The sequence below is a fragment of the Polypterus senegalus genome, chromosome 1, assembly GCF_016835505.1.
Source record: "Polypterus senegalus isolate Bchr_013 chromosome 1, ASM1683550v1, whole genome shotgun sequence".
Lineage (NCBI taxonomy): Eukaryota > Metazoa > Chordata > Cladistia > Polypteriformes > Polypteridae > Polypterus > Polypterus senegalus.
In genome coordinates this window covers 251041356-251066656 of record NC_053154.1, presented here as the reverse complement: position 1 = coordinate 251066656, position 25301 = coordinate 251041356, and the positions used below count along the sequence as shown (strand labels likewise).

The following is a 25301-nucleotide window of genomic DNA, read 5'->3' as shown; positions in this document are numbered from 1 at the left end:
ATAGAGAAAGTCTAATATCAACATGTTATCTTATGCATGGTGGATCGTCACACAATCAACTCTGTAATAGACGTTAAGCCATCTGTAAGCTTAGAGCGCCGATTCTTCAAAACGTTTAAGGAACGTTGAAATATCTTCATAGTACATGTTTAATTATTCTATCCTTCATGCCAGTCCCAGTGAAGAATATAGATTATTTAAATGAAGTTAAAGTTTTATCTTTATAATATAATAAACATATTTTGCTGCATTTCATCTTAAAAATGATATTATCATCATATGTAAATACCCGCTTTATAAAGTGGCGCAGGTTGTGTAATATTATAACTGTAGTACAAGTTTACAGTGAAGTAACTGTACTTATAAGTACAAACAGTCCTACAAGGAACACTTGATTGAGTGCGTTTAAAAGTTCTTGGGATGAAACTGTTTCTGAACCGTGAGGTCTGTACAGGAAAGGCTTTGAAACATTTTGCCGTGGCTGAGACAGCATGTTCTTGAAGCTGTATACCAATAATTCTCTTTCTGATCAGCTGCTGCTGTGATTCACACTCAGATACAGTGATATAAATACTCCGAGTGGTGCAGTGAGAGTAATATGGAAAAAGATGATCCGCTGTGGCAACCCTAATGGGAGCAGCGGAAAGAAGAAGAAGGTGCAGTTAGAGTAACAACGCTAAAGAATTTATGGTATTTGGTATATTATGGCTATTCCCTGGACCATTATATTGTTACAAGTTAATTACAATCAGATGCATTACACTAATAAACAATATTCGGTTAGTTTCAGTGTATTTATAAAGCCGCGGCAGGAAAATAAGGAGTAACCACACAGGAACAGTAGCATTGCTTTGATGCTGGGTGCCGGCAGTTTGCAAAACCGAGCGGAGAACTTGCGTACGACAAGGTATGAGGTACTGTGGAAAAGTGCGTGGCTTTACACCAAGTGTAGGTTTTATATATCGCGATTTGAATGTGGAAAAGTTCTTATGCAACATTTCTGTGCGTACGCACCGTTTATACATGATACCTGGTCACTAACCAGAACATAATTAAAGAAAACACTATTCTGCTCAACCAATGTATGAGGACTTGACAGAACTGATAACCAAGATGTCTATTTCATTTCAAGATAAGTCTGTTTAATTTCAAGCTAGCAGTACAATTGTTAAGGCAACTAAATTTCCAAATAAGCCCAATAACGTGTAGTTCATGTCACCTGTTTTATAAACTGCTGATTTAAAGCATTGATCTCTTTATTTTTCCACAATCATACACATTACAACACAGACGCATCAGTGTTGCATGCTAATGAATCATAAGGTAATTATTCATCTTGACAAATACTAGGAAGTCATCTAAAACATTTGCATATGTTGAGTCCAGATGTGTGTAGACTTGACACTGCAAATGAAAAAAATGTACTTGGAGTATGAAAATATATTGAGCATTTGTGATTTTAAATCTCAAATTATAATTTTATTTAACTAATCTTTTTCACTTTTCCAGGAAATAAAGGGATGTAAACTTCATTCATCATTAGACATTATTTAAAGTATTTTTTAAAATGAATTCATAAGCATCTAAAACCTACTAAACAACTAAAATTGTGAATAAATATTTTCCTGCAATTTAAGTGAAAAACTAATTAAAATTCAACTTGTTATCATTGGATACTATCTCTGTGGTATTTGTATGGAATAATTATTATGTCATTGTCTAGAATGTGCTCACCAGGCCTGACACACTTAACTACTAGTGGTGCAATAAGTATACACAAAACAAGTTAATTAAATGAAGAACAAATGGATTTTATAATTAAAGTCTATGACACGCTATATTTGAATTTTGTGCACAAAAAATAATAAATTACATTTCTGTTACATTATTGTTAATATACAGCAAGGATGCCTGAATTCTATATTAAAGTTTATAACATATATTCAATTATTGTTCATTGTCTCCTGACATCTTGTCTCTTTACTTCTGCACTAAAATATTACTTAACAACCACAGGGATTACTCTAAACGTATTGCAAATCAAACATAATTGTTTAGAAAACAACTACCTTTCAAGGGAACATTTGTAAATCAATACTGTTTTGTTACGCTTAAGCTACAAATTTGCTTTAGTGGTTTGGCCAAATTAAATGTGCCTTCTTTATTTAATCGAAACTTTTTGTCGATGCTCTACTAATCAATGAATGACAAGTAAGCAAGTACAATTAAAAAAAATACTAAGCAGGCATATAATTAACCACTGTCCTGGAAAAAATATTATAAATGGGCTTGCCTTGATCAAAATATTATTAATATACTTTAATTTAGGGTTCAGATCTTGAACAAGTTTGAAAGTAATAAATTCATAAAATTGTACTCACAGGTTATTCACCAACCTACCTAAACTCTTCTCCAGGCAGAACTGAACACATGGAAGAAAGCAAACCTGGATTGGGCACTAGCCTACTACAAACTGTACTTTCAACACCTGCCCAACCACGTTCATTTATGACCAGCTCTGTTATTCGTAGTTTCCCTAAAATGGCCATCTTTGAGATAAAGATAAAAAATTTGAGTATCTCGAGAATAATCCATTTAGCCATTGGGAGGATGAGGAAGCTCCAAACAGACAGTATCTAGACTTGAATTCAAACCCAATCTTCTAAGGAAAAAAAGCAGCAGAACTAACAAGCATGCTACCCACATATGAATTACATAAGCAAAATCTATTTAAACCTGTTTGCAACAATTAATCGTTTAATAATGTTTATTACCAAAAGAGTACATCTACCATGACTAATCCTACCTCTTTCATACAGTCATTAAAATTTGGTCACATTGAAGGCCAGAAAAAACCGTTCTTTTTTTAAATTGAAACAAATACTGTATAAAGAATTATTTAGACCGTTTTAAAACTGCCGTTAAAATTTTTTTATAAAGCATGTGATATAGTTTTATAATACCTGTACCATACATGTATTATTCCTACTGATTAGAGCTCATTAATTTACCATAAATAAAAAAATTACATAAGTGAGAAATTTATTGAGTGAAAATTTTATAATTTAATATTATCATCTCAATATTAATCATGCAAGCACAAAAAGAAAAATAATTCCAAAAATACAAAATATACATTTTTATATGCAAATAAACTCACGTCAGAATGTGTAATGGCTGGCTCACAAATAACAGCCTAGATCTAGGTTTGCATTTATACTCGCATATATTAGTATTTATCTTACACTAGGTTTCTATAGCCAAATGCCATATGTATTTTTGGCTAAGATTTCGGTTACAGAAACAATGATCTCCCACAGAGAAAAGCAGTTTCAGAAATGGCATTTAGAGGGATAAAATCATTTATATTGACTAATTTATGTCAACAATGTGGCACTGTGGTACAGTGGGTACTACTATTGTCTCATGGATCCATTTTCCCAGGTTCTAGTTTAGTTTGAGAATGTTATGAATAAGACAATAAAAACTACAAACTCCTGCTTTATGACTGGCTGAATATCAAAACGTTTTAACACCTGAGTGCTGCCTTGTTGTAATTCCTTAAGTCAAACAGCCAAACCATGTCACCTCAAAAGAGCTGAAGACCTAAAAGAGATAGGTAAGACTATTGTTCATGAACTTATTTCTCTGAAGATGTGCTGCCTTCCTCCTCTTGACCACCATTGTTAAGAAGATGAAAACATTATGTTTTACTAATCTTCAAGGGTTTTACCATATTACTGCCTATTTTGAGGTTTATGCTATTAGTAAAGGTTGCAAGATAAGATAACTTCTTTCAGAGAGTGCATTTCAAATAACAGTGACTTAGCATTCTACAGTTAAGAGTTACAGCCCACCCTGTAATGTATGACCAAAGTACATATCCCTTTAGAATATCTGAGGTATACAACATATCTGGAGTAAAACCAGTATTTATTTTTTACTTACTTTTTGATGGCACTCGTAAGTTTGACCGGACTACTTGTATCGAATCTGCTTGAACCCGAAGTACATAGCTTGTGATTGTTTCATAGTCCAAAAGTTTTTTAGTGTAAATGTCTCCTGTCTTATTGTCAATGCTAAATTCATCTGTGGAGAAAAGGATATTAAATAAACCAAAAAATATTTGTACTTCTTTTGTAAACTAGAATTATTTAATTTTAGGTTGTTTTCACATTTCAATAAAAGCGTATCCTAGGATGTCTAACGGTTAAGGCATCAATGTTTAAAGGATAAGTCTGGCATTTTTCAAGTCAGAGTTATTTTTTCATAATCATGTTATATTAATTTGCCATATGAAACTGTGTTTTAAAGTGAAGCGTTTATTATACATTTTAAATAAAATGAAGCCTGCTCTTGCATTTTATAAAGGAGGTGAAGCATGCTGGGGTCCCATCATGAAAACAAAAGCATTAAAACTTGCTAAATATATCTATTTTTCAAGTCAAATGTATTAAGTAGTATTGCTCTGTATCCTGAATTTGCGTACATCATATCCATGTAATTTTAAGAAGAAAAAAAATAAAAACATATTAAACCATATTAAAAGGAGGCAGGCTGTGTGCTTCAGCCCAATGGGTGCAGTTTTCTCCAGCATATATTTTTTATCTTGAGAAGTTGTGTCCAAGCATTGTTACTGACATGATTCTATATTAATACCCAGATGTCAACTGCTGTCTTTGATCTGAAGACAACTAGTCAATAATTAAAGAAAAAGATTACTTATGAATGCTGTCAATCTTTTATTAAATGGATGCTATGCATGCTTAGTGGCCTAGCGATAGAAAGATTAAGTACACATGTAGCATGCAATTCAGTGGCCACAACTGATGTTATAGGCATACATTTAGTTTTAATCACAATGAAATTTAACAAGTTTAGTAGAGATGTTGCTGTTCAGAGTTATTATGTGTACAAAGTACAATGAAACTCTTATGTACACTTTTCTCCTACTGCATACTATGCAAAATAACAACAACAATAATGTAATAGGTAAAAAATAGGTGCTGTTACAGAAAAAATATTCATATGATCTGAACACACATCTGTCTGTTGTTAAAAGCCATATTGAAAACAAGTGAATTTCAGAGATAGAAAGCTTTGGAAGCTTTACAAATTTGGCAAAAATGGAATGGGACTCAAAAACCCACCCATGTTTCCAAATCTGAGCAGATAAGCAAACAGGAAATGTTTTTATTTCCAGTTTTACTTTTGCTGTCATCAGCATGCCTCAGAAACATTTAAGACACGTTTTCTTAAGTCAAAACCTTTGCTGCTTTAAGGTGGACATATTTGGTAGGTTTAAAAGCTTTTATTTTCATGTTTAATCCTCAGTACCCTTTAACTCCATCACAAAAGGCAAGAGCAGGTTAGATATTTTTAAAAATATATACAAACATATTCACTTTAGAATGCAATTTCATGTGGCAAATTAACTTGAAAAATACTGAACTTATCCTTTAAAGCACAAAGAAATCCAGTATTTATATATAGTGTATAGTTAGCAAGATGTGGGAGTGAAACAGAGTCAGTGAGAGTAAAAGGTTGCCCAGTTGGTAAGAGCTGAGCTTGAGAGCTATCAAAGACACCTAGCCCTTTAATTTGAAATAAGAGATTTAGAGTACTGGGGTACCTGGGACTACTAGAGAGAGCCCTGGGAGGAAGACCTCGAGAGTCTCAAGATTAATTGTCACAGAAATATGTCCAAGGTGTGGTTTAAAGCTATTCCTCTCTCACATACCAACACCAACATCAGCTTGGATTAAAGAGGTGAGTTAGGAGTTAGTTGGAGACAGACATAAAGATAAAAAGTGGAAGTAAATGGAAAGTCAGTGGGAGTGTTTGACTCTTGGGGCACTTTACTTTGACAGTGAGCAAATGGCTGTGCCACCACATCTGTGGTTTACAACTACAGCCTAGACACTTAAGTCTACATAGGGGTAGTTTCATGTTTACTTTCTTCCTGTTTTTATACTTTATATTATCTCCTTGATCATCACTCCCCATTTGCTTTTTGATTAGTTAGTTTTGTTGTTGTATAGGTTAAAATACAAAGAAGATCTGAAGTAGAAGGGTTTGACTGGGAATAAAGAGCAGGACCAAGTTATTCTGAGGAGGCTGATGAAGCACATCGACCCCACATAGAAGTGGGAAAAGATGAAGAGGAAGAAGAAGATGATCTTTTATACCTTATCCAAACCCAAAACCTGTATAGCTTGACGCAGTACAGCTGCCAGGGTTTTCTTGATATTTTTCCATTTGTTGCTTTGCATTTTTCAATTATTGATTTCCCTCTTGTGTGTGCTTATTAGTAGTATTAATAATAGTATTAAGCAATCTTAAAAATAATAATTCTAAAAGAACACCTTAGTGGGTTGTATGGTTCTTCATACGTCCATTGTGTGACAAAGAACCATTTAATTCTGCGGAAGGTTCTTTGCATATAAATTTGGTTACTTACGCTTTGAAACAGGTCCTAATATGTGGACAAACCACAAATATTTAATGTATAGTTGGTTATCTAGCAGGATTGTAACAGATCAGAAAAATCAGAACTTAGTCTGTGTCACTGAGTCCCCTTAAAATTATGAATCCACTGCCATTTCACAAATCTGCTGTATTCTATTCAAAATCAAAAGAAGCCTGCTGTCGGTTTAAAAATAAAAACAAAGTTATATTTTTGTAACCTTCATATGGATGGATCATCCAGGAGCCAAAAAATGGTTTACCCTATGACATCACTCTGAAGAGCCACTTTGGAACCTTTGGCAGACCGTGCTCCCTGGCAGTGTACATATTTACAAAGTACATTAGCAGTAGTTATTTTTTCATATGTATATAGTACAGTGCAATTTTCTGTGAATGTATTTATTAATATAACCTATTGGAATGGGTTGGCAATTACGAAAGAAAAGAGCTATTGTATTTAAAATATTGTTTTGTTAGTTTTACAGGAATAATTAATATAACTAGCTTTTACGTCAGCAAAATATTTTAAAGATCAAATACAAATAATCTGTTTATAAACAAAATGCACAACATAAATTTGTGATTGCTGTTTTTAGTACCCTAGACTGTTTAATCATTTAATTTGATTAATGACACGTAAAGAATGTGACAACAAAATAATGTTGTGATTTACAGATCAGAGGTACCGGGTTGGGCCCTTCCTTGATCTCCAGAATTAAAAACTTTCTCTAATTTGTCCTGCCTTTAAGCACTAAGATATTAATATAACATTTCTTAACACTATCCAGAGTTAAAAACACGTTCCTTAATTTAATTTCACTTAAAAATCTTCAATAAGAGAAAAAGATTATCACCACAATTTGATTTTAGCAAAATGTCAATGCATAAATTTAAGTATGGAAAATTCACTTACCTCCTTCATTTCCATCCACAATGGAATACACAATAGTTTGATTGATAGCAGCTGCAAGTATAGATCCAACTGTGGTGCCAATGGGAGCATTTTCACTCACAGGTGGGGGTCTGTGTATATGAAAAGAGAGAAAAAATCTGCATTAATATAAAAACCTATTATGAATTTTTGAAAGGTAAGATTTGTATTTAAGATTAGAAATGATTTTTTGCTCATTGGCTGGGCTTTCCTCTCAGGTGGTTTTGATTGAAAAAAAATGTATAAATAGTCATTAAATCAAGTCTGAAAAATAAATTAGCAAAACTTCAATGGAGCTTAATTCTTATTCACAAAGTGGTTTAAAAAGTATTACTTTTCCTGGTCATTCACCTGCATAAAGTGGTGATTGCTTTTACATATAGCAGGATTTTGCAACAGAGAACATTTGTTGAGCTCAGTATACATGTAAAAAAATAAAAATGATAGATAATGAATGCCAGAGTACTTCCTAGAAAGACCACTTTTGCTCCTGCCCAATTTTAAATTTTGTCTGCTAAACAGTGGTTATGTCATGGGTCTTGAATTATTTTAAACTTAGTCTAATGTTTTCAGTAAAATTCCAAGGCCCTTTAACCAACCTGTTTGTTCCCATCTGTTTATTACAAATCATTTTGGTCTGAAATCTACTTTAAAGTTACCTCTACATACTGAAGAAAAAAATGTCCCAATGTAATAAAGTCACAACTGTAAAACATCACATTGACAAAACAATATAACCCAATACAGAGTTGTAGGGGACCTATTTTCCTAAAACTGTCTTCTGTGGATGACCTCCTAAAACCAAAAGGTTGCATTAACAGTACACACGAGGGGGGACCCAAAAATGACAAGATGTTTTTTCTGGAGGCTGGGGCATTAGTTCCGACATTTGCCATTATTTGTGTGTACTAGACTGCGCTCTGCATCATTTGGCCAAGTGGTGTCCTTGAAGTGCTAAAGCGATTGTGTGATGCAGTGTGGAGAAAACAACCCAAAATGTGGTGATCAGGCAAGTGGATTCTGCATCACGACAACTCTCCTGCCACACAGCATTGAGTGTGCAGCGTTTCTCATGAAAAATGGGAAGACAACGGTTTCCCACCCCCTTACTTCCCAGACCCTGGAGCCTGTGACTTTTACTTATTTACAAGAATGAAGAGGAATCTTAAAAGAAAGTGTTTTCCGGATGTAGAGGAGGTCAATAAGCAAACGACTGAGGCACTGAAGGCTATCACTTTGCAAGAGTTACAGAACAGTTTTGAACATTGGGAAAAGCAGTGGGACAAGTGTATTGAGTCTTAGGGAAAGTATTTTGAGGGTGATTAAATTTTGGAAATGTTATGAGAAATATACTTTTTTTGTAAATTCTCATTATTTTTGGGTACCCCCTCTTACATATCATTTTGTCAAAGACAAAACGATGATGTGAAGAGAAACTGTCTGTCCCTTTGTCATCTTCTGCAGGTCTCATGACAATTGCCTTACTCTGAAACATGTATACCGGTATTACCTAGGACGACATTAGCAAGTTAGAAAACACTTGATGTAATTTTGAAAAACAGGATTTAAAAAATATCAAACATCTTATTTAATAATCAGAACTTAAGAAAATGAATGTAATGAATGAAAAAATGATAGTCTGTACTGATGACACACAGTTTTGGTGTCCTTGGTTCGAATACACTCTGCATTACACATTCTTCTGCATTTGTGTTTGCATTGGTTTTTCTCCTAATACTCCATGTTTCCATGTGCAAAGGCCATGCATATTGAGTTAAATGATGAATCTGAACTGATTAAAGTGAGTGTGCTTTGAAATCTGCTTAGCCAGGGCTGGATTGTTCTTTGCACAAAGTGCTATTGACCCAAGATCATGCAACCTGAAGCTCTTATATTGGATTACATGGACAGATGGAAAGATGAAAGGCCTAATGATTGGAGCAATACATCGAAATACACAGTATCAGAAAATTGGAAAAAATTAATTATAAACACACAATTTTGCAGAAGATTACAAAGTGTCAAATAATTTATGCTTGTCTGTAGAATTTATGTTAGGACTGTAACTAACAACTGTGCTATTAATCAATTACCTGGCCATTTATTATTTTGATTTATCCATTATTTAGGGGGTCCTTTGGTTCAAATAAACTCTGCATTGCACATAAAAAATACATTTGTGAAAACGTGGAAGCATTTTATTAAAATATTAAAAAGTTTATTTGCTTGCAAAATGCTTATCTTCATAACAGTAGAATGATGCTTTAAACTTACATTTAACAAAATGTGCACAGCAATAAGTTAGTAACTTTAAAGTCTAGTGTAACATTTTCAAGACCATTGACAACATAAAGGGGTTAAAAGGCAGAAACCGTTATTAAGTATTTGTAAATACTGCCTGGAACGTATTGTTTATTTATTTTTCCTGTAAGATGCAGGCAAAGACCATGAGATTATGCAAATCAAGTTTCTTTTTTTTGGCAATGCTAAAGGTGAAAATAAATAAATAAAATAAAAATAAAGATAGTGGGCGGCATGGTGGCGCAGTGGTAGCGCTGCTGCCTCGCAGTTAGGAGACCCGAGATCGCTTCCCAGGTCCTCCCTGTGTGGAGCTTGCATGTTCTCCCTGTGTCTGCGTGGGTTTCCTCCGGGTACTCCGGTTTCCTACCACAGTCCAAAGACATGCAGGTTAGGTGTATTGCAGATTCTAAATTGTCCCTAGTGTGTGCTTGGTGGGTGTGTGTGTCATGTGGTGGGTTTAAGCCCTGGCTGGGATTGGTTCCTGCCTTGCGCCCTGTGTTGGCTGGGATTGGCTCCAGCAGACCCCCGTGACCCTGTGTTCAGATACAACGGGTTGGAAAATGGATGGATAGATGGATGAAAAAATAAAGACAGACTGATGACTTGGAACACAGAATACATATCAAGAGCACATTTGGTAGAGCTTGTTTAAAACAAATATATTTCATTTACTGTATTTTACATTTATTCTTACATGCTCTACACTAAAGCTATACTGGAACTTATATCAGTCAAGTTTTCATATGCATTAAGCTTCTATTGAAAGCTATGTGTACAGCACTTTAAAGAGATTAATTTTTTTAAAACTGAATTACAACAAATTTATCTATATATGAGTAGGAAGACAGAAGGCATAGCATGACGAGTTTATTAGCCTGGCATGCCCATTAATAATTATCAGTATTAAAAAGGGTATATCACTTTGCAGTCCTTATAGACAATACTTTCAACCTACAGTCCAGGAACCAATTTAATAATGACAATATGCTTAAAAGGCACTGAGGACAATGACTCAGTACCTCCCATGCATAACAAATAAGCATTTGCATGGCATAACAGAACAGAAAAAAATTATTAACATAAGTCTATAGACTTGGACATTATAAGCCAACATTTAAGGGAAAGTAGCCACAAAATACAGTGCTTATAAAAAGTATTTGCCTCCATTGAAGTATTTGCAATTTATTGTGATACAATGGGGTGAGCGACGCCATTCTTGGAGGGCCGCAGTGGCTGTAGGCTTTTGTTCCAACCCATTTTCTTAATGAGAAGTCAATTACTGCTGATGCAGCACTTATTGCTGAAGCAACATTTCACTGCTTTATTTTGGTTGTCTCACTTGTTAAGACTCTCCACCCTTAATTGCTTATTTTAGTCTTAAGCAATAAGATGCAAACATCAAGGGAACCAGCAGTTCTCGATCTAATGTGTTTTCATTTGCATATGTGTATTTTCAGTGTGAACTATCAAGTTTAATAAAATGTTTAGAAGGAAACTGAACAGACAAAAAATGAAGGACAGAGAATTACTAATCCGCTTCAGGCTAAAAATCATTTGGATGATATTTATGGAAAGGAAAAAAATCTATGATATAAGAAAGATCTAACATGGCACGGGTAAAACACTAACAAGCCATGAAATGAAATGAGATGTGTTGTTGGCAAGAATTGGTTTCTAATTAAGCAACTCAACTGAAACAAAAATCTGCAGCCACTGTGGCCTCCCAGGACTGACATCACTTACACCTGCTATATAACATTCAATCATAATTGTATTTAATTTGGATTTTTTGGACATTAAATAACAGAAACGTTTTTAATGTCAAATGAGAAAGCAGATCTCTGTAACATTCTCTAAATTCATTAAAAATCTAAACAAAGCATAACTGACTGCATAAATCTTTATCCCCTTCAAGTCAATATTTGGCCGATGCATCTTTGGCAGCCACGCCAGCCTTGAGACTGTGAGCACAAGTCTCTAACAGTTTTGCATATCTAGACATTGAAATTTTCCCTTTTCCCTCTGGAAAACTGCTCAAGCTCTGTCAGGGTGCATGGGCATTGTGAGGGAAATGTTCTTTTCAAGTCATACCAAAAATTTTCAATTAGACTGAGATCTGGATTTTGACTTGGCCACTTTAGGGCATTAACATTGTTGTTTCTACACCATTCCTCTGTAGCTTTAGTTTTATGCTTGAAGTCATTGCCTTGCTGGAAAACAAATCATTCCCCAAGTCATCTTCTTGCAGATTGCATCAGGTTTTCCTTCACGATTTCCCTGTGTTTTGCAAATTAATTTTACCCTCTAGCCTCGCAAGCCTTCCAGGGTCTTCTGCAAGGAAGCACTCCTACAGCATGTCACAGCCACCGCCATGCTTCAACATTATGTTTTTCAAAATATGCCCAGTGCATGGCTTGCACCAACAAGGCATTTAGTTTGAAGGCCAAAAGCTCAATTGTAGTTTTATCAAAACATAGTGTCTTCTTCCATATACAGTTTGGAGTCTTCTACATACCTCCTAGAAAACTCTAGCTTATATATTATATGCATTTTTTAGCAATGCCTTTCTCTTTGCCATTCTCCCATAAAGCTATGAATGGTGAAGCATCCAGTTTCACTCCTGTAGTTTGTAACTCCTTATATAATTTAATATAAATCCTTATATAATTTCCCCTTGAGATTAATAAAGTATCTATCTATCTAAGAGTAATCAAAGGTCTCTTGGTTGCCACCCTTATTCTTCTTCTTGCTCGATCACTCACTTTTTTTGTATACAGCCTGCTCTAAGCAGATTTAATGCTGTACCATACTCTTTCCATTTCTTAATAAGTGATTTAACTGGAGTCTCCAAGGAATATTCAGTGACCTAGACATTTTCTTCTTATCTATCTCTTGACTTGTCTTTTTGCCTGTTCACAGAGTTGCTTGGAGTTGCCTTTTTGACTTCTTTGTGTAGCTTAGGCTCCTTACTGACTCATCACAAGTTGGACCTTTCAAATAAGTTGCATTTAATACTACAGTTAATTGAAATCCTTAACTACAGACAGGTGATTCCCATTTAACTAATTATGTGACTTCCAAAACTAATTGGCTGCACCAGTAATGACTGAGGAGTGTCATATTACGCTATTAATTATTGTTTTATATCTGTAATTAATTCAGATCATTTTGCACAGATCTGCATTCAGGATGACATTAAAGATTATTTTTCTTTGGTTCAATGTTGAAAAAGCAAAATTAAATCCACTTTAGCTCAATGTTGTCTAACAATAAGATGTGAAAGGGGTGAATAATTGTTATGGGCACTGTAAATAGTATATCACCATGCCGTTGTTGGCCCTTAAACTGAAGGTTAGTTTCTGTATGTGAACAATCAAGAAAACATTTTCCTTTTAACTATTTCAATTTTTTTTCTGGGATTTTAGTGTTATATGTGTAACATTGATTAAAGAAGAGCCTTAGCAAATCATTAATGAATAGAAGTTAGATAAACAGATTTAGTTAACTTTTTAGTTCATATGAGAGGATGTTACAGAAAAATAAGGGTGACTGAATAGATTAGTGAAACACAAAATGGCACAAAATAAAATGTTGCCTGCACCAAAAGATACAACTATACACTACATGCATCCTTCTGTATAAGGTGGGGTTCATGACTCAATTTTCTGCACCAAAAAATTGAGACAACATGAGCCATAAACACTTAATGTGTTCCTTAGCTTTGTACCCACTCATGACCTGGTAGTGGAGGAAAAGGGTTTTTTATGATCAATGAAGAGTCATCTTGCTGTTATAATGATATGATATGCCTTTACTAAAAAATGTTTGGCAATTGCAGTCAGGAATGAAGTGCTACCAAAGAATTGCTATGCCACCTAGATATTTTAGTATGGAAAGAAAAAAAATGTTTATTATTTTACAAAAAACAAAAAAGAACACATTAAAATGTGCATTAAAAATGTGATTATTAGCCATACGTCTTTCTATATCTTGCATTTACCCTGTATGTCCCACATGTCTATCATGTTATCAGACCTGTATATACCACATTTTCATTCTAAGCTGGAGTCTTTGTCTTTCAATTCTCATCATTACCTGCTGTAAAATTAGATAAATGATACACTCTATATAAAAAAGGGCAAACATCCTGCCAGTTCTTCTGTGGTACATGAACAGCGGGACTATTTTGATGGTGATTAATTACTGGCAAACTAAACCTTTTGCTAAACTTCCTAAAACTGAATCCCTGTTGCTCTGCCAGAGTGCCAAAATGAATCTTAACATTTCCGTGCTCAAATCCGTTCCACTAAGTAAAGCAGTGTGCTGTATAAGAATTGGCATCCATCCTTCATTTAGACATTGAGAACCATTACCTAAATAATCAATTACAATTCTACATGACACTTTCTACAGTGCAGACATTTATGAGGCACTTTATCATATATTAAAAAAATTAAAAATGAATGTTGTATCTGACACTTGAAAATGGCAATACACGAGTTTGTAACTGTAGTTTACTTAATGAAAAACAGCTTTTATTTGTTACTTTTAAATAATCGATCAACCTTTCATAATCAATACCACATCAGCCCACTTGGACAGTAAATTTACATAAATAATACATGAAAAACAATATTTTACACCAACAATATGTATTTAAGGGCAAATAAAAAAAAATCTTTAGATACATTATACCATATAGTTTTTTTAAGACTTGCTAGGTTAAGAGAAAACTACATTATTGCTATGCTTTCTGTGAAATACACTAAAGGTTTATTGTGTGCCTTTAAGTGTAAAAGTAAATAAAACTAGGTAAAAATCAAATAAATCACTTACATCAGAGAACATTTATTCTGAAACTTTCAACGTAATAATTCAGTTTATATATAAACTGATAACTTCTATTTTTTCCAAGTCTCACTAACTCAGGAAATTCACAATGACAGAATGTGCAGCAAAACTATATATTAAAAATTGCTTACTAGGTGCTAAGAAGTAATAAATCAGGTACTGAACTATAGACTGCATGCAGACTTGTTAGATATTTTATAAATATATGACCAGTGGTTGTTTTAAAAGACCAAACCTTAGAAAATTCTGTTTTGCACAGTTGCTAGAATTATACACATGCACTAGATAATTTTCAGCTCTGCACCTGACGAAAGTAAATTTTTGGTAATAATTTCCCCTTTTTCATAATCACACCATTTTATTTTGTAGATAATAACCCAATAAACTACTGTATTTGCAACTATACATCCCACGACAAACGACTCAGCGTTTCTTTGTTCAAAGCACAAAGTAAATGTACATTTTGCCTTTGCTCTTAATAGGCTGAAGTTCATAAATTAATCTATTTGTATACACAAAATTTGAAGTATTTATAGCTATTGTGAGGACAGTTTTATAAACACAACAGATCATGCTGAAATATTACATAAATAATGCATGGATGGATATTTATGTGTATATCAAATGTTTTTAATTAAAACCAAATTGTCCTCACTTATCAATAAAGCCTTTGTCCATGATTGAAAATTAAACCATTTGTGTTGAAGATGGAATATTATTTGGAAGTGGCTCCCTTATTCTGACCCTAGCAGCACAAGTAGGATGACTGGGACTGGATTAGTCCTTTGCAGGGAAATGTATTCAATCAACACTCAGTTATGGCTGCAGCCAATTTGTTTCTGTATAGTTGGAAATTCAGCAAAATGTGTCACCTGGTTTGTTTCTCTTCAAACCAACCAGACAGGTCATCCTCATAAGACAGAGATAGTCTTTATTTTGTATGTCTACCTAATCACCTGACCTGCAAAGCTGGTAGTTTTTTGTAATTTCTATTGGCCAACCTGTAAGGCAGATATAAAAAAATGCAGGCTCTGACCCTTGTAAGTATTCTGTTTTAAACCTAAAATTTTTGAACTTGTTTAAGATGTACTGACTTATGGTCTGAACTTTAGTTTTGATACTTGTGTTCCCTAATTCTGAATTCTTCTTGCTCTCACCGTACAGTAGATGATTCATTAGTTCTCAGGGAATAAACTGGCAACCACCATTTACTTTATTTTTGCCCATTATTTTATCTCACACCTAAATCTTGCCACAAAACTGGTTGATCAACTGAGTAAATTAAAATTTCAGAAGCAGGAAAGACTAATGTACTCTTATAATCATAGTTTAAATCTAATTATTACTCATAAAGGTGGCATTTAATACATAATTATCTCTCCAGTTAATTAAACCATTTCAGATTATTATTTACTGACCATAGCTTTGATCTAGTCATGGGAGGTACGGAAGCAAAGTCCTTAGTGTTGCTGCAGTGCAGCTCCATAAGACCAAATTGAAATCAAGGCATGGTTAATGTCTACACAGACTTTGCCTATTCTCCCATTGTCAACAAGCATTTGTTTTTTTCTGGCAAGTCTAAATGTTTAGGAGTATGGATGAGTGTTAATGTCTACTAGTTTGTCCTGTGATAGTCTGGCATGCTGTTAAAATTTGTTTCTACATTGTACTACAAGCAGCTGTAATTCAGTGAATTAAGCGATATATGATCTACTCCGGCTAAGAATTATTCAGGCAAGAACCAGAAAAATGTGTTAATCTAAGCAATAAATGAATTTTCACATTTCACAATATATTGTAAAAAAAAAATAAACCTTTAGACAAAGTTGCTTAATACAAAGCAACGTGAGAGAGAACAGAATCAGAAAAAAGACAATCACAGTATCTTCTGTATCAGAATATCAATAAACAGATCATAAATGAACAGAGCATAGATGTGAGCCTTTATGAATCCTGACTAACAGATTAGAATATATACAATACCTAAAGTGATAAATGAGAAACAAAAACTGTCAGGTACAAGTCCCACTAACATATGAACATAATAGGTTTGTTAAGCAAGACAAGGCCAATCAGTACATCATGTTTGTTTTGTTAGCTAATAAACAGCAGCAATCATTTTATAGATTTATTTATTTAGAAGGGAGCTGCTAATATAGAACTAATATTCATGGATCAAAGCACATCACTCTTTCTGAATACCTGCATTAATAGCAATATACTAATGATGGAGCATGAAATACATTCGATTTGGCAAATTTAGTAAATAAAATCAACAGTATTTTCAATAGGCCCTATCCCTAAATAAAAATTTGCAAAGCCCATTCCAACAATGATAAATACATTATATGTTCCTGATGTTCTCAAAGCATCCTTTGTCAGAGGTTTATTATGGAAATCAAATTTAGACCTGTATAGTTTAAGAATTGTTGTCCAACTTCAAAAACATTTATGTATTAATATTGTAAGCTGGAGGGGTGATCGCACCCCAAGAGGACAAAGACGCCCCTGGGAATACTGCTGAAACACAGACTACCCTCACATTGCTCCTTACCTTCTCACTTGCGCTAAAACGCGTAATACAAGCCTCACATGATACTCCACTAACTTAAAAGCCTTGCGCAGCGCCTGTCGGTTTTGGAATTGATTGTTTGCTTTAATCTCTCTTTCTCTGCTCCTAGCGGAACTGTCATCTCTGACTTGTCATGGAGCACGTTTAAGCTCATGTGTTTGCAGAGTTTGAATAAAAATCCTTCTTGTTTCTATGATCTCCTGTGTCTCTGTGCAAATCTGTGACCCAAGCGTGACAATATATATTAAAAAAGGAAAATGTGAAAAATTATATTTTAGCAGTACATAAATGAATGAGATTTTAGTTCATTTTAGGTGATACCAGAAAGTAGCAATTTTGAAGAAAAACACAAATTAGTACAAACTGAAGTAAAAGGAATAAAAAGATTTCATGCATTAACAAACAAACTCTGGCAGTATTTAATATAGTACATACTGAATGGGAGAATTTCCTTTTAATGACCAGCTTTTGGAATGACTGATCACAACACTGTACACTTTTGTGAATTATTTTGGATTCTCAGTCACTGTTCTTTTGAAGATTATATCCTACAGATCAAACTAGTATTAATCCTTATTTATGCCTGATATTTTACTCAATCACTCATATATGACAGGTTTCAGTTGTAGAACAATATTAATCTTTTCTTAATCGCAAATCCTTATAAAATATCTCCTACTGTATCATTAATCAATTGCTTCAAAGAGGTAAATGAGTGAATTTGTGATAAATGTTCTCTTTAAATTGCATAAAATCATAAATCCTATAAGTATATGGGAACTCCATACAGAAAAACAAGATGCTGTGGTCTTTGAACTCAGAAGGCTTGGATTGTATTTATTTTTTAATCCACTAACAATATTCTTTAATCTTCACACAGCACTAAGATTTGCTTTGACCATTTCAAAAATACAGTTAAATGAATGAAGTAAATCACTATGCATCACTGGCCTGTGACAATCCAGGACTGGTTCACTGGTTTTGTCCAACGCTGGCTGCTTACAAGACAAGTTGTAAAATGTAGTCAAATGTAGTGGAATGGACAACTGCCATTGTATTCTTTACATTAAGGAGGCAAATCATAGCACTTCCAACCTCCAGTTATGTCAAAATGTTGCCAAATGGATTAAAAAGGGAACTATTAAATATTTCATATATACATCTTGTCCTTAGGTCATTACACCAGTTTCCTTTTAATACTGCTTTCTAATGTAATTAGATATAAATTTGCATTCTGATTAGCATATACAAGTAAGAATTTCATTTTACTCTGTAAATGTTACAATAATAACACTATGAATCAATATGTTAAAACTGTGAAATATTTTGTTTACTTGAACATTTGACCTGTTTTAAACACAAAAAGAGGAAGTGTTAGTACCGATAGCAGACAGAAGACGAAACTAGAAAAAATGTAACTTACCACTGTCAAAATGGCAGTCTAGCAAGATAAAAGTTCAAAACCTTAAACAGTAAAATGATCACGTTTTCAGACTTTCCATATACATAAAAGCAAACTCCTTGAACCACTGGTTATCTTTGTGTATGCACACCTCGTGAAAGTTAAGTTCGGTCCTGTTTGCCTTGGCACTACCAAGCTCTAAAAAGTTTGCTGGTTAAATTGAAAGTAGTGAACAGGAGAACTAGGAAGAACATAGTCACCAAGGAGAGCCATGCCATGAGATGCAACAATTTAACCTTAAGAAACTAAATGCTACACATATTGGTTGTGCTGGTCAGCATTGTCTTTGACAGCTTCTAAAATTTCCATGTTGTATCATTGACTTTGTCACACCTATTTGCTTTTATTTGCTTTCAGTTTTTGGCAAATTAAAAATATTTAAGAATGTTAAAGACTATAATGAGTGGATAAAAGTTCATTATTTGCTTTCCTTGCTTGCATTTAATATTTACTCTATCCTGCCCAGGGTATACAGTAAATGAATAAAGAGAAGACATCCTCTTAAATAGAGCAAGTCAAGTACAATAGCAGCCAGTTCTGAGTACAGAATTGAGCCATGGCACCAGGTGCACATGTATTGCATCTGTGGGCTGTCTCTCTTTCTAAATCAGGTCAGTGCAAGGATAAAAGTACAAGAGTTGGAGTGGAGGACATATTGTGGAACTGGCCCCAGACACAGACAGACGGACATCGTTTGATCACCCAGCACATGTTTATTTACACCACAACTATATACAATATTTATGGTTCAAGTGCACAAACCCAGTGCCTCCAGCACCGATTCCCCAAAAAGTCCGGGCCTCTCACACAGTCACTAGTGCTTTTCTTCTGGCCGCCTCCAGTCCTCTCTCCAGCTCTGTCCTCTTCCACCCGACTTCTGCGCTCGACTGTTGGGAGGCGGCCCCTTTTATAGCACCCCAGATGGGCTCCAGCTGCTTCCCGGCATTCCTCTGCAGACACGCCCCAGTGTGGCAGAAGTGCCGGCTGTGCACCTGGAAGTCTTCTGGGTGTCCTCAGTCTTTTTCCCCTCAGCACTTCCGGGTGTGGCAGAAGTGCTGGGCGCCAGGGTTCTTCAGGCACCGGGGCGCCGACTGGCATTGGCCACGGGCCCCTACAGGGTTGGGCTTCCAAGACCCCTACCCGAGGCCACCAACAAAACCAGGGCGGTCGCCCCCTCGTGATCGGGAGGAGGCACCAGCCCTCCTCCAGTCCTTCCGGGCGTCCCGGCTGGGGCTCCACCCTCAGCCGCATGCCACAATATCTATAGGTCTGCATAACAAAGTAAGGATAGGGTCACCTTAAAACCCTTTAAGATAACACATTATACAAAATAATTTATGTTTACTTATAATAACCACTTAAATGCCAAAATATACTTCCATTGAAACATAATGAGAAATAAAGTAGTAATAATAATAAAGGGAGTTTTATATGAGTTAATACTGCTAAATCTTCTACTTTGCATGAAATTTCATAGCATTTTTTTAAAATCCTGTGGCAGCAAATTAGCCGGGCTATTTTAAGAATGGTGCTTGTGATGGTGCAGGTTGGCTCCTTGTTCCCTCTTCATTTTCTTTATGGAGTCGATAACGTGACAGGAATGAGCATGGCAGATGGGGACAAAACACAAATGAAGAAAGAGGAAGGTGCTCAGTGCTTTTATTAAAAACAAATCAAAATGTTCCAAACGTTCAGTGCTCAGAAAAGTAAATAGTTCAATAAATAAATAAATAATCCAATTAAAAACAAAGGTGAACACATCCATTAAAATGAGGTTAAAACCATCCTTAACAAGGTTAAATCCTTTTTAAAAACCCAGTGCCTTTATCTTTTAACTGGTGTCTCCTCTGCTTATCCCACGCAGGCCTTGCAGCAGAGGAGTCGCCCTAACAGCAGATGCAGCTGATCTTCCTCAGGTCTGGGACCCTGCTGTCCCATGGCTATGGAAAGGCTCCCTTCTCCTGACCTCGGCTTGGGTCCCCAGTGGCCAGGGCGCACAAACACTGGGACTCTCCTCCCAAGACTCCTCGACCCCTGATGCCGTCCCTTTCTTCCGTGGTGAGCCATCTAAACTCCTGGTCACTCCCGCTCATCATTGCAGCTCAGCCAGAGTGACCTATTAAAACATTGCCCCTGATTCCCCCCCACCCCCACATTTTGGCCACACACTCCTCTTTGGGGCTCACTTCACAGCTGCCTTATTTCTCTCCTTCGAGCTTGCTTTCTTCAACTTGCTCACTCCTGCACCAGCTCCTTCCGCCTCCTGCCATCTTCTCTCTTTCTCCCTTTTACCTCAGTCTTTTCTTCTTGTTGCTACTTCTCAATTCCTCCCTTCCCACATTCACGCTTCCCTTTTAAACTGGGGACATGGCACAGCTGTGGTAATGAGCAGCTCCTGGTGCCTTTTAGGGTCGCGGACGATCCTACACCTGTGCACTAAGTTCAGAGCCGTTTGCTCCTGCATAGCACATGGGAACCTTTTGCCACACTGCCATGCCTTCCCCACACAAAGACGCGATTGTGGTGATTATTTATTTAAAAATTGTAAACAGCCGCAGACCTCACTTTACCACAGGGCTGAAGAGAATAAACTGAACTAAGAACTAACTGAGGACCACTCAGGTAAAATAAAAAGTGCTCATACAAGTGGAATTAAGGCAAGGAACTGCAAAACTACAAAAATACTCAAAATAACAAAGATTAGATCCTTTTGGGGTACCTGTACGTGGAAGTGTCCACCTCTAAGCCCAACAGTCTAACATTCACCAAGCATTCCTCTCCTGACACCAATCTTAGTGGCTATATAGCAAGAGGTCTACTAAAGCCTGGACTTGAAAGCACTTCTGAGGTTACTTTCCAGTCCCATCAGAGTTAGTTTCAGGTTATGCTTAATCCTGTAAAACTGCCATCTTGGTATGTCTTCAGACATGCTTGATATAATAGAGCTAGGTTTCCTCTCCAGGATGCAGTCCAATAATACAAAATTTTGTCCTCAGCCATGAAGAACATGAAGTTTTTCAAGCAGCTGCAGGTGATTCAATACAGTGACACACCTTGTGTTCAACCAGCCAAGGCACTCACTCCTCTTTTCAGGTCACTCCACTGACACCCTGTAGCAGCACATATTAAGTTCTAATCATTGATGCTTGCCTACAGAGTAGTCAATGGTTAAGTGCCTATACATATGGAGACACCTGTAAGGTTCTATGCTCCTTCTCATCCACTCAGGTCAGCTAATGAATGGTTTTTGCATTGCATGGCTTCATTTGACATAATGACTTCCTCAATGTGTTGTGGAACGTGGCCCGGACACAGACAGGCGGACAACGATTTATCACCCAGCACACACTTTTATTATATACTAGCAAAATACCTGCGCTTCGCAACGGCGAAGTACTACCTTAAAATTTTTATTAAGAAGAAAATGAAACCTTTTTAAACTGAGGGAAAATATACCAATAATTATTTGTTAAGAATCTCCTTGTATACCACATTGTCAGTTCGGCCCTCCGGCTTTAATATGACCAAGCTGTGCGCTGAGCTTACTCTTGAGCATGCAACGTACAGTTGGCCATGTGAAAAGTAATCTTGTCTCAAATCTCACAGCTTGGTTTGCTGCTGTCATAATCAGTTTGCGTTTCATGGTTTGTTTCAATTACGACAGTATTTGCAGGACTTGTGTTGAAGTGACATTCGGCATCTGTCAAGTGTTGTAAGCATACAACCGGTTTTATCGATAACTTCACATCCAGCTTTTGAGAGTTTAAACATTCATAAACATCAAAGTGTCCACTACTGAAATTGTCACTTGTGAATCTAAGATGTTTAAGAGGCATTGGCAGTTGTCGAAAGGTGTAAAATATTTGGCCATTTCAGTACACTTGAAAGCGACAACCGAACAATTCAGCGGCAGCCATCAACTCTCATGCAGAACCATAGGTAAAGGGCTTAAGCATTTCACTCTTATAGTGCTCCTGTGTAGTATAATTATCTCCTGTACCGTCATCAGTTCACACCTTGAACCTGTCCCAGTCATTCAATACATAAGTCACAATGTTCCTCCGGATATCAAGAGTGAGCCTGATATGGCCGTGCAATATGTAACAAAGACAATGGAAAAGGCAGGTGCCATCTCCGGGCATGGAAACCACTCGGTAAGTGATCACCTCGATAGACATGTTAATGGGGGTATGGTTGGAACAATAAAGGAAATGGGTACCTGAACAATGTAAAGTAAGTCTAAAATACCTACACAATAACTATAATCGTAATAAATGAACAATAAAACAGTGGAGAAGCCGTGAATTAAATAAAAAGGCTGTAGTTATCAGCAGGGAGACGTGAATCACGTGGCGAAGCAAGGAAGGGAATGTAGAGACCGGAGTGACAGACGGTCTTATATAGGCAGGCAGCCAACAACGTGGGATGCGTTGGGATGGGGGACCCAACGCCGCATCACATGGTGACTGAGCTGCAGGCTATGGACGTACAGTGGTGTGAAAAACTATTTGCCCCCTTCCTGATTTCTTATTCTTTTGCATATTTGTCACACAAAATGTTTCTGATCATCAAACACATTTAACCATTAGTCAAATATAACACAAATAAACACAAAATGCAGTTTTTAAATGATGGTTTTTATTATTTAAGGAGAAAAAAATCCAAACCTACATGGCCCTGTGTGAAAAAGTAATTGCCCCTTGTTAAAAAATAAACTAACTGTGGTGTATCACACCTGAGTTCAATTTCCGTAGCCACCCCCAGGCCTGATTACTGCCACACCTGTTTCAATCAAGAAATCACTTAAATAGGAGCTGCCTGACACAGAGAAGTTGACCAAAAGCACCTCAAAAGCTAGACATCATGCCAAGATCCAAAGAAATTCAGGAACAAATGAGAACAGAAGTAATTGAGATCTATCAGTCTGGTAAAGGTTATAAAGCCATTTCTAAAGCTTTGGGACTCCAGCGAACCACAGTGAGAGCCATTATCCACAAATGGCAAAAACATGGAACAGTGGTGAACCTTCCCAGGAGTGGCCGGCCGACCAAAATTACCCCAAGAGCGCAGAGACGACTCATCCGAGAGGTCACAAAAGACCCCAGGACAACGTCTAAAGAACTGCAGGCCTTACTTGCCTCAATTAAGGTCAGTGTTCACGACTCCACCATAAGAAAGAGACTGGGCAAAAACGGCCTGCATGGCAGATTTCCAAGACGCAAACCACTGTTAAGCAAAAAGAACATTAGGGCTCGTCTCAATTTTGCTAAGAAACATCTCAGTGATTGCCAAGACTTTTGGGAAAATACCTTGTGGACTGATGAGACAAAAGTTGAACTTTTTGGAAGGCAAATGTCCCATTACATCTGGCGTGAAAGGAACACAGCATTTCAGAAAAGAACATCATACCAACAGTAAAATATGGTGGTGGTAGTGTGATGGTCTGGGGTTGTTTTGCTGCTTCAGGACCTGGAAGGCTTGCTGTGATAGATGGAACCATGAATTCTACTGTCTACCAAAAAATCCTGAAGGAGAATGTCCGGCCATCTGTTCGTCAACTCAAGCGATCTTGGGTGCTGCAACAGGACAATGACCCAAAACACACCAGCAAATCCACCTCTGAATGGCTGAAGAAAATCAGCCAAATTAAGACTTTGGAGTGGCCTAGTCAAAGTCCTGACCTGAATCCAATTGAGATGCTATGGCATGACCTTAAAAAGGTGGTTCATGCTAGAAAACCCTCAAATAAAGCTGAATTACAACAATTCTGCAAAGATGAGTGGGCCAAAATTCCTCCAGAGCGCTGTAAAAGACTCATTGCAAGTTATCGCAAACGCTTGATTGCAGTTATTGCTGCTAAGGGTGGCCCAACCAGTTATTAGGTTCAGGGGGCAATTACTTTTTCACACAGGGCCATGTAGGTTTGGATTTTTTTTTCTCCCTAAATAATAAAAACCATCATTTAAAAACTGCATTTTGTATTTACTTGTGTTATATTTGACTAATGGTTAAATGTGTTTGATGAACAGAAACATTTTGTGTGACAAACATGCAAAAGAATAAGAAATCAGGAAGGGGGCAAATAGTTTTGCACACCACTGTATATATGTACGTAAGTAGGATTCAGTTAGCGTTGGGAACCCGCGTACCAAATTTCTTGAAGATGGGCCCATAAGTAACAAAGACAGCTGAAAAGTTCAATATGGCGGCCGACAGTGGCATCATACCACCGAAATAAGTACGTACATTGTTTTCGGTTAGTGCAGGGAAGCTGCCTACCAAATTTCGTGAAGATGGGGCCATAAATAAGAAAGTTCAACATGGCGGACATTGTCGACCGTTATGACCGCTACGCTTAGAATTTCGAAATGAAACCTGCTTAACTTTTGTAAGTAAGCGGTAAGGAATGAGCCTGCCAAATTACAGCCTTCTACCTACACGGAAAGTTGGAGAATTAGTGACGTTGGAAAGTTCAATATGGCGGCCGACAGTGGCGTCATACCACTGAAATAAGTAAGTACATCGGTTTTGGTTAGCGCAGGGAAGCCGCCTACCAAATTTCGTGAAGATGGGGCCATAAATAAGAAAGTTCAACATGGCGGACGTTGTCGACCGTTATGACCGTTACGTGTAGAATTTCGAAATGAAACCTGCTTAACTTTTGTAAGTAAGCTGTAAGGAATAAGCCTGCCAAATTTCAGCCTTCTACCTACACA

At 36.4% G+C, this 25301-nt stretch overlaps 1 protein-coding gene across 6 annotated transcripts in view; it reads right to left on the bottom strand.

Moving 5' to 3' along the window:
• Window positions 1-25301, bottom strand: part of pcdh15b (protocadherin-related 15b) — a 760133-nt gene that overhangs the window by 86626 nt on the left and 648206 nt on the right. For all 6 annotated transcript variants that reach the window (XM_039771647.1, XM_039771665.1, XM_039771655.1 and 3 more), the window contains 2 exons: window positions 7382-7491; window positions 3949-4089 (listed from right to left, as the gene is read on the bottom strand). In XM_039771647.1, the coding sequence (XP_039627581.1) occupies window positions 3949-4089; window positions 7382-7491 (251 nt within the window). The remainder of the gene's footprint in view (window positions 1-3948; window positions 4090-7381; window positions 7492-25301) is intronic.